Source organism: Cynoglossus semilaevis, chromosome 2 (assembly GCF_000523025.1).
Source record: "Cynoglossus semilaevis isolate Cse_v1.0 chromosome 2, Cse_v1.0, whole genome shotgun sequence".
NCBI classification, from domain to species: domain Eukaryota; kingdom Metazoa; phylum Chordata; class Actinopteri; order Pleuronectiformes; family Cynoglossidae; genus Cynoglossus; species Cynoglossus semilaevis.
The window spans coordinates 9,749,425-9,758,188 of NC_024308.1; the positions used below are offsets into that span (position 1 = coordinate 9,749,425).

General features: G+C 39.4%; 1 protein-coding gene across 7 annotated transcripts in view; it reads right to left on the minus strand.

The window, feature by feature from the left end:
* LOC103398041 (neurogenic locus notch homolog protein 1) overlaps nucleotides 1-8,758 on the minus strand; it is a 14,110-nt gene extending 5,352 nt beyond the window's left edge. For 2 of the 7 annotated variants that reach the window (XR_003052282.1, XM_025063993.1), the window contains exons 1-16: nucleotides 8,696-8,758; nucleotides 8,074-8,152; nucleotides 7,168-7,253; nucleotides 6,594-6,898; nucleotides 5,953-6,090; nucleotides 5,184-5,247; nucleotides 4,925-5,101; nucleotides 3,758-3,883; nucleotides 3,454-3,594; nucleotides 2,523-2,648; nucleotides 2,248-2,280; nucleotides 1,695-1,817; nucleotides 1,318-1,440; nucleotides 1,066-1,188; nucleotides 343-465; nucleotides 66-188 (exon numbers count right to left, since the gene is read on the minus strand). Coding sequence is in view for 6 of the 7 variants with exons in the window: in XM_025063993.1 (XP_024919761.1) it covers nucleotides 66-188; nucleotides 343-465; nucleotides 1,066-1,188; nucleotides 1,318-1,440; nucleotides 1,695-1,817; nucleotides 2,248-2,280; nucleotides 2,523-2,648; nucleotides 3,454-3,594; nucleotides 3,758-3,883; nucleotides 4,925-5,101; nucleotides 5,184-5,247; nucleotides 5,953-6,081 (1,411 nt within the window). In the remaining variant the exon portion in view is untranslated. The remainder of the gene's footprint in view (nucleotides 1-65; nucleotides 189-342; nucleotides 466-1,065; nucleotides 1,189-1,317; nucleotides 1,441-1,694; nucleotides 1,818-2,247; nucleotides 2,281-2,522; nucleotides 2,649-3,453; nucleotides 3,595-3,757; nucleotides 3,884-4,924; nucleotides 5,102-5,183; nucleotides 5,248-5,952; nucleotides 6,091-6,593; nucleotides 6,899-7,167; nucleotides 7,254-8,073; nucleotides 8,153-8,695) is intronic. The other 5 variants (XM_025063997.1, XM_025064006.1, XM_025064000.1 and 2 more) reach the window with 5 other exon arrangements.
* Between the last annotated feature and the right edge of the window lie 6 nt (nucleotides 8,759-8,764).

An 8,764-nucleotide genomic window follows, 5' to 3' on the forward strand; every position in this document is an offset into this window, starting at 1 on the left:
AGACAGACAGACAGACAGACAGACAGACAGATAGACAGATAGACAGATAGATAGATGTAGCTCACTGCTGCAGGTGAGGTTGTCTCTGTTCAACAGTAGAGGAGACGGACAGTGGCAAACGTGTCCACCTGGAGAGTTGGTACAGGTATGGGAGCATCCACCGTTCTGGAGTTTACATTTGTCAATGTCTGAGCACACACACACACACACGGCCTTGTTCAGCAGTGGTCTGACCTCCGCTGTGCTTTACCTACTAATTCTCCCCCAAAACTCCATGTGTTATGTCAACTACTATCCTACTTAAATCGCTTCAAAAACACCAAGTGAACAGCGGTGACTGACCGACACAGGTGTGGCCATCAATGTGCAGCTGGTAGCCAGGCTTACAGGAGCACTGGAAAGATCCATGAGTGTTGATGCAGGTGTGTTCACAGGTCCTGTTAGACAATGAGCACTCGTCCACATCTGGGGAATCAGAGACACTGTACTTAACTGTTCTGTCACAGGCTTGATCATGCTGTTCACAAGTCATTTATGCATTTTCTAAGAAACCATGAGGACTCTGTGAGTGGGTGTTGCAACAGATGACATGTTAATAAGAAACAGCCTGTGGCCTCAGAGAACACAAGCAGTACAAGTGGTACTTTGGAGAATGATGCTGTAGTCCATGGGTACATGACTGTTTTACTAGCTGTTTGTGTTAGTTTCTACAACATTGTAAATGTAAATAACTTATTTCGAAATTAGGATCACTATATATATATGTATATATATATATACAGTATATACAGTATATATGTATATACGTTTATGTGTGTGCAGATATAATCTAAAACTACTTACCTCGCAGTAATGCGTAGTATCACAGTATTTGTGTGAAACAATTGCAGCATTGAAACATATGGAAATATGGATTTCCATGACATCTTATAGAAGGTTAAGACAATGTAGCACTGAAAACCCCAATTTGAAATGAAAATTTAAATGGAGAATAGAGTCTCCTTCTATAGGATCATTACTTTCTGTTTGTTCAAAACCAAGATGAACTCCAGGCTTTTGATTTACCTACGCAGTTGTGTCCATCCTGGTCCAGCTGAAACCCTGACGCACACTGACAGCTGTAACCTCCAGGTTCATTGGAGCAGTTGTGTTTACAGTGGCCATTGTTTACAGCACACTCATCAATGTCTGTGGGGGAAAAATACTTAAGGAACAAGTGACCAAGGAGTACTGCTGGCACTGAATATATTATTGAAAAGATGTCTAATGGAATTCAGAAGCAGGTAAAGGACAAACCTGCAGCCAGGGCTTACCCACCGAAACAAGAGAATCCATCTCCATTAAAACCCTGGTAACACTGGCAGTAATAGGAACCAATGATGTTACCACACCGAGCGTTGGTGTCACAGCCGTGACCACTGAAGGCACACTCATTCACATCTGCTTAGGCACACACACACAGAGATAGAGAGAGAGGTTGGGGGCGGGGGAGATATTTTACTACCTGAAGAAAAACATTAACATAATTTAAGAATCAGCAATGATTAGTAATTGATGTACTTCATAAGCTATCCTTGTTCCTGTCATAGTTTATTTGAAGACAAGAGCAGGGATGAAAACACACACACGCAGGTGACTCCATCTACAGGACATGAAATTTTTCCAATGGACCCACGTCAGTACTAATTACTTACCCTCACAGTGTGTGCCGTTTCCGCGGTAACCCGATTGACAAATGCACTTGTAGCTCCCCAGGGTGTTCTCACACACACCCTGACCGACACAGACAGCGAGACTCTCCAAACATTCGTCTACATCTGGGACAGAGAAGAGACACGCGGAGACACAGTGTGACTTTCAGAGTCCTACTTCTTCATTGACTTTTGGCCCTGTGATAATTCACAATTAAACATTTGTTGTTATTCAACAAGCGTCAGTCACCTGTGATGTACTCCTCCTGATTTAACTGCGAATACAACAGACGTATTCTCCCATCACCAAACCTCATTTAAATTTTCATTGAGGCTAAGTGGTATAAAATGTTGTCACTTCAATGCTGGAGTAGCTGCACAGTAGGAAACTAATTTCTATCCAAAACTTTTTTTTTCATTTGTCTCAATAAATAACCTTATTTATTTATAACAGCTTTTTAGAAATTAAATGTAAATAAAACCCAACATTTGACCCAAAAAATATAATGACAATTGGTGTTATGATTTTTGTTAAAAGACAGAAAACACAACATACCTTGACACACAGTGTAGTCAGCACAGACAGGACCTGAAGAGGTTGAGGAGAGAATTGGAAGAGAGAAAATAGATGTGAGGTGCAAAATGAAAAGGCTTAGAAAGGTTTTCTCAGGACTAGGAGAGGATGAGTGTAGGAACATGGCAGGAGAATGGCAACAGCAGCAGCAGACTGAAGCTGAAGTTATTAAATCACACACTCAGAGTAATGTAAAAAGAGAGCAAAACCAGTTATTAGTCTGATCCCACTCTGGTGAGGCTTAACTGGAGACTCACCCACACAGACGGGCGCCTCCGCTCTGAAGCCTGCCTGACACTGACAAGAAAAGCTGCCAGGAGTGTTAACACACACGTTACCCAGTTCTCGGCGACACTGCTCCTCGAAGCTGCATTCATCCACATCTGCAGTGGAGAGAAACCTGTTTCAGCTATTTAATTATATAGTATTACCATTATTACTGTTCATTTACTAGTACTACTAATAATACTACTAATAGAACTATATTACTGCATTTTCTGTTCAGTATGACAAAAAAGGGGATGTATTTAAATTAAATTATCTAATTATTTATTACACTTTACAAAGCTCTAGTCTACATACAGTGCTAGTTCTATCCTGTTGGTAGGTTAACTTCACTATTCTTAGATTTTTATGATCAAAAAGAATAAACACCATCAACTTTAACTAAACAGAGTTTTCCAAACCCGTCAAAAATCTCAAAATCCACCCAGGGAATGTTAAAAAACTTTAAGGCAGGGACGCAGTGTGGTGCTAGCAACCCTGGTGGTGTGCAAGCTGCCACTACAGGGTGCATAAGATAAAAAAATGTGATAAAGATATTTCCTTTGTAATGTGTAAAATCCAAAGCTGACTTTTTAAATTATTAAATAAATGCAGGCCATATATATATATGTGTGTGTGTGTGTGTGTGTGTGTGTGCGTCCTGGTCATTTAAGCATGATATAACATGCTGCTTTGTTAGCTTGTTTTTTTTAAAATTTCTAACGTGTGGGGTGCATCAACCCAGTTGGGATATAGAAGTGGGCTTTAATGAACACATTAAAAAAAAGGTAAACAATACATTAACAACACCTAACACACAGACAGCATCCCACGTGTTCTTAGAGCATCGACTGCCGGCTTACTGTACAATGTTTATAACATCATCTTTTATCAGTTTCCCAAGGTCACAAACCCTGGCCTCACCTTCACAGCCCCGTCCATTCAGGGCCATTGTATACCCCACAGGGCACAGGCAGGTGAAGGAGCCAGGAGTGTTCTTACATTCAGCATTTCCCTCACATGCCTGCAGACCAGTTACTGCAGCCAAAGAGCACTCGTCTACATCTGTGGAACCCAACAAGAAACCTCACTGAACATGCAGCAACGGCTGAAAGACACAGGTCAAAATTTTCTGATTCAACATCAATTTTTACTCTCTCGCACTTCTCTCCCATTTTTCTCTCTCTCATACTTTTTCACACACAGAAACCCACAGATGCTAACTCACCCTGGCAACCTCCTGGACCCATCAGGTAACCACGGAGACAGCTACAGGAGTAGGAGCCGGGGCTATTTGTGCAGCTGGCATGAAGACCACAAAGTCCTGTTCCCTCTGCTTCACACTCGTTGATATCTGTTGGGAAGAAACAGTTTTCAAAGACACGTGTAACATGCTGAGACGCCATGTAACAACATGTGGTTCACAGATGAGGAGTGTGTTGTGTAATAGTTAATGCATACTTGCTATGAGGAAAACAACGCTGCTGCTAATGGTGATTATATCTTTCTAATAAAAAAAGTGTATTATGAAAACCATCAAATCAAATATTAAATAGCAATAGATCAAATGACAGTCCATATAGTTAATTCAAGATTAATTGCAAAATGAATAAATTGAATTCATCATTTTTTAATGATTATTAAAGTGGTTGTTGTCAAATAACTCTGCTTTATGCAAGTGTCTGTTGTTTGCTATTGCAACAATTATTCTCAAGAATAATCTCGGGGTATTGAATATTAAAACATATTTTAGCATTTTTAAGAATTGGGCAGAATTTCCCAGTAATGCTTAGTTGTTTGAAATGTTGCATCCTGCATCATCATACATCAACAACAACAACAACAACAACAATAATAATAATATATAGTGCAATAAAAGGACACTTTATTTTTTGGCATTGAGTCATTCGTCTCAACACTGTGCTGCACTAAGAAAATAACAGGGTTTTGAAGCTGAATTTAAAAAGCAACATTCTTTATCATATAGTCCTCTGACTTTTAAATTCTACTGCTGTGTCGCTGCATCGATTCTTGACTCCCTAAGCAGTCACGTACAAAGGTCAAATCACTGAGGGAGTGTGCACTATTTGATTGTCAGAAACGTGTGGCATTAAAATTAATTTATGCTAATTTCTAATTATCGTGTTAGTCTTTGGCAGCCTTATAAAAAAAAATTGAAAAAACAATTTTAAATTTTCTTTCACTCAACCCATTAAATTCCAGTGGTTGCAAACTGTTTAAAATGCAAAGAAAACACTGCTTATTAAAACCCAATCATTTTTCCGGTTAAAGTTTATTTCTGAATCTAAATGCGGTAATGCTTTTATTGATTAACTGTCACATGAAAATAAGGATCATTGGAAGCCTTATACAGATGACTTTGACAACCTCTCACCTAAGCACTCTGCAGCCCCTTCGTCAGTGTAGCCAACAGGGCAGCTACAGTTGTCTCCAACCAACAACATGTCAGACGAACAGCCACATCCAGAGCCGCTCTCCAGCATCACCTGGTTCCCTGGACACTGGGGAGCAACGCTTGAGTTTTGAGGAATGATGGTGGTGGAAGGGGCTGCTGGATATGAAAAAAATATGTAAACTTTCTGGGAGAAATAAAGTAAAAACTGTGTTTAAATAAACAGTAAAAATAAACATACATGTGTTGGGAGTTTGGCTTGGTGTAGGTTCACTCAGATTTCCAATTGTATTGTCAATCATCTGCTTTAATCACAGGTTAATCACAAAGTCAGGCAAAAACAAGTAAATATATATCACATCATAGACCACACACAGGGAATGGGCCAAGCTATCCTAGTCTAAAGGTGAGATTTAACGTCAAAATCCTACGGTGGCTCTGATGGTCAAAACACAACAACATTCACAAAAGCCAATGACATTACAGAAAATACTACGATGTAATATTTGATACTATATTTATTAAATATTTATTAAATAGGGAAGTGGTTGACATGACATGATAATTTGGAGTAGCAGGAAATTAAAACATTTAAAACACGCTTGTTTTCATGGTTACTTAAAGATTGCATTACTGCCCTCTACTGGGTGTACATTAATCCAGTAAATATTTCCACAAAGAGCCTGCTTCAAAAACTCACATAGAGCAAATTCCTGACTCCTCCATCTGTAAGCTCACACTTTCCTGACCTCTTAGCACCAGTGTTGTAACAAAGGAGGCCAAGGTAGCAATTAGCTTTGTACCGTGACCTGCCCCTGAGAGCAGCCTTTAATGTCTGTAGGGTAATGACAGTCTGTTTTTGGGACCACACTTGGGTTCTGTTTAACTTTAAAACTAAAAACCCTGGGTTGATGAATTAGTTTCAGTCCAATAACCTAATCAGCAGCACAGTAATAAGCAGATATCTGACGATACCTGACTGATTGACAACCTGTGATTCCGTTTCTGACCTGGCTCTCTGTGTTCTCTTCTTCTGTTTCTTTCAGGACTTCATTCTCATTTTCCTCAGGGCTGCTCACAGGTTCTGCTGCCAACCCAACCAGCAGCACTGCTGACAGGAGAATCCACAGGTGAGTCATCACCTGAATCTGCGTGTGGAGACAGAAAAATAAAGAAAGATGCTGTGATTTATTTTTTTTTACGCATCATTAACAAAAATGTCACAAAACCCCCACCAAGCACATGTAGAAATGTTTGTAGCAACATGTTTTAAAAGACTTTTTTAGTTTTACAACCGTTCCTGCTCCATCACTTGACAGAGAGCAGTTACAGTTTACAGTGTCATGAAGCACACACTCAGTCAGAACAGTGGAGCGTGTTAAGACAGGTAGAGATCCCTGTTATTAACATCTGCACCCTGTGGCTGTCTGCACAGAACAAAAGAACACAGCTTTAAACTAGTGCAACTTTAAACAAAGTGATCTGACATCATCACATCGTCAAACACCTCAGGGAGTACGTTTACTGGCTGATCTGAATTTTACTACAGTTTTACAAACATTCTTAATGGAAACAAACAGCGGACAGCTATGGAGTTAAACATATAGAATCACAGCAGGAGTAAAAGTAAGTGAGCGGTTTACGGACTTACCCGGGGTTAAATAAACTGCTGGGAAACAGCGGCCAACGGTCAATGAGGAGTACTTTTCCAGATGTGTGGGAAAAGCACGGCTGTTCTCTCCAGGTGCTGGTTCCTACAGCCGCAGCTCACCACTGTGGTATCAGATCAGGACAGGAGGAGGGAGAGAAGAGGGTAGACGGCAGAAAAGTGACTCCACATCCTGTTCAGGAACTTCCCATTCCACACAATTCCACAAATCCCAGAGCAGCGGAGAGAGAGACTTCAGCAGACATGCCTGCAGGCTGCCGTGAGATGGTCCTGTTCTGAACCTTGACCTGGAGAGATTGACATAGATCTGTCTGAACTAAACTGAACTTCACTGAACTGAACTAAACTAAACTAAACTGAACTGAACTAAACTGAACTAAACTGAACTGAACTTCACTGAACTAAACTAAACTAAACTAAACTAAACTAAACTGAACTAAACTAAACTAAACTAAACTAAAGAGCCTAGCTACCTATCTATATATTTATTTCTTCACAGTTGTCAACAGTGAAATTGTGGGGGTATGAATGCTTGAATGATCTGGCCCCACCTTACCTAACAGAGTTGCTTTAGATTAGCTGATCAGCTCACAGGAGACAGGGTCTTCGCTACGGTCCCTTAACTCTGAACTGGTCATCTCTCTGTAAAAACACGCACATTTGTTTTCTATTGCCTTTAACACAGGAAGAACGGCTGCACTGTAATGTACATACTTTATTCTGTATTTTTCATCTTTATATTTTAGTCCTAGATTTTATGTATATATTTTAGAAAACAATAACACATTTGAAAAAATGTATCAAAAAAACAGAAACCCTTTATGGATCAGCAGAGCAGTAAGAGTAACGTCACATTTGGCCCCAATGTGTTTAATGATTTGAGCTTTAAACGCTGATTCAGCAGATCGCAGCTGCCAACTGATGTTCAATCAGGAGTGAAGGCAGTTACACAGAGAGCTGTAATGAAGCAGCAGCGAGTAAAACATTTTTACAAGGCATTAAAGCATCACAGACAGAGAGAGGGAGAGGGAGAGGGAGAGAGAGAGAGAGAGAGAGAGAGAGAAGAAAAGCAGCGATACATAAATACAACAATACGAGTGACTTTAACAGTCTGGTCGCAGCTGCTTTGTACATTGAGTTTAAGGCAAATGTTTCATTCCATTTATCAGCAACATCACAACACAGGCAGTGTGTGCAGAGCGACACAGAACGTTGAGGAACATTCACTGAAGACGAAGAAGAAGAAATTGACATCATATTACGTCTTATCGTATAACACACGGATCAAACGCATAAACAAATACACCAGTTCCTTCATTTGACCAGCGGTGGTGTTTTTACACAAACCACAATTAAAGTTTGTCGGTGTCAACACCCAGGCACCGCAGAACATTTGTTTGGTGTCCATGGTGTGAAATCTAAACCTCATGAGGGTCAAACATAGTTGTGGGTTAAAAGTCACCTCAGTCTGGTCATCTGGTCATCTGGAGGCCAGTCGTGTGGCAACTTTTCCAAAGGCAGAAAGATGTTTGATTTGATATCTACGGGAAAATATGTCAATTCCATGATATCAGTTAAACATTTTCCTGAAACGTGTGTGGATTTTTGTTTTTTAAAAATTCTGCATTATTTTGAGAGTAAGTATATAGTAGTATACAGAAGTAAATATTTAGTAAATATAACTGAGGTTGGTGACACAGACAATGCGTAGCAAACTTAATAAAAAATGTACAAAATATAAAAAAAATTTTTTGAAAAAAATTATCCAAAAACAACTGCTAACAGTATAAATAAGTAAGAATGATTCCATTAAAATAAACATGGTAGGTGAGAAATCCAGCAATAAATTACACAAAAGTTGAGACATATATTCAGAATATGTGTACTCCAAGGTACTACTTTGAATCATTTAAAGTAATCTCATTACTGTCTGTAACTTATAACAATCCATCGCAGTTAATGTCAATTAAAATTTCAATTTCAGCATCTATTTAAATGTTTTTTTGAGTGAATTTAAATTGAAAAACCAACATTCAAAAAGTCACGGTCCATCTGATCAATGGAGCTCATGTCAGATAACGTACCGTAGAAGTCTGATTGTTGACATCTGAACTACAGTCATATTGTCAGCTGGGTCTCTGTGTGGAGTGCTA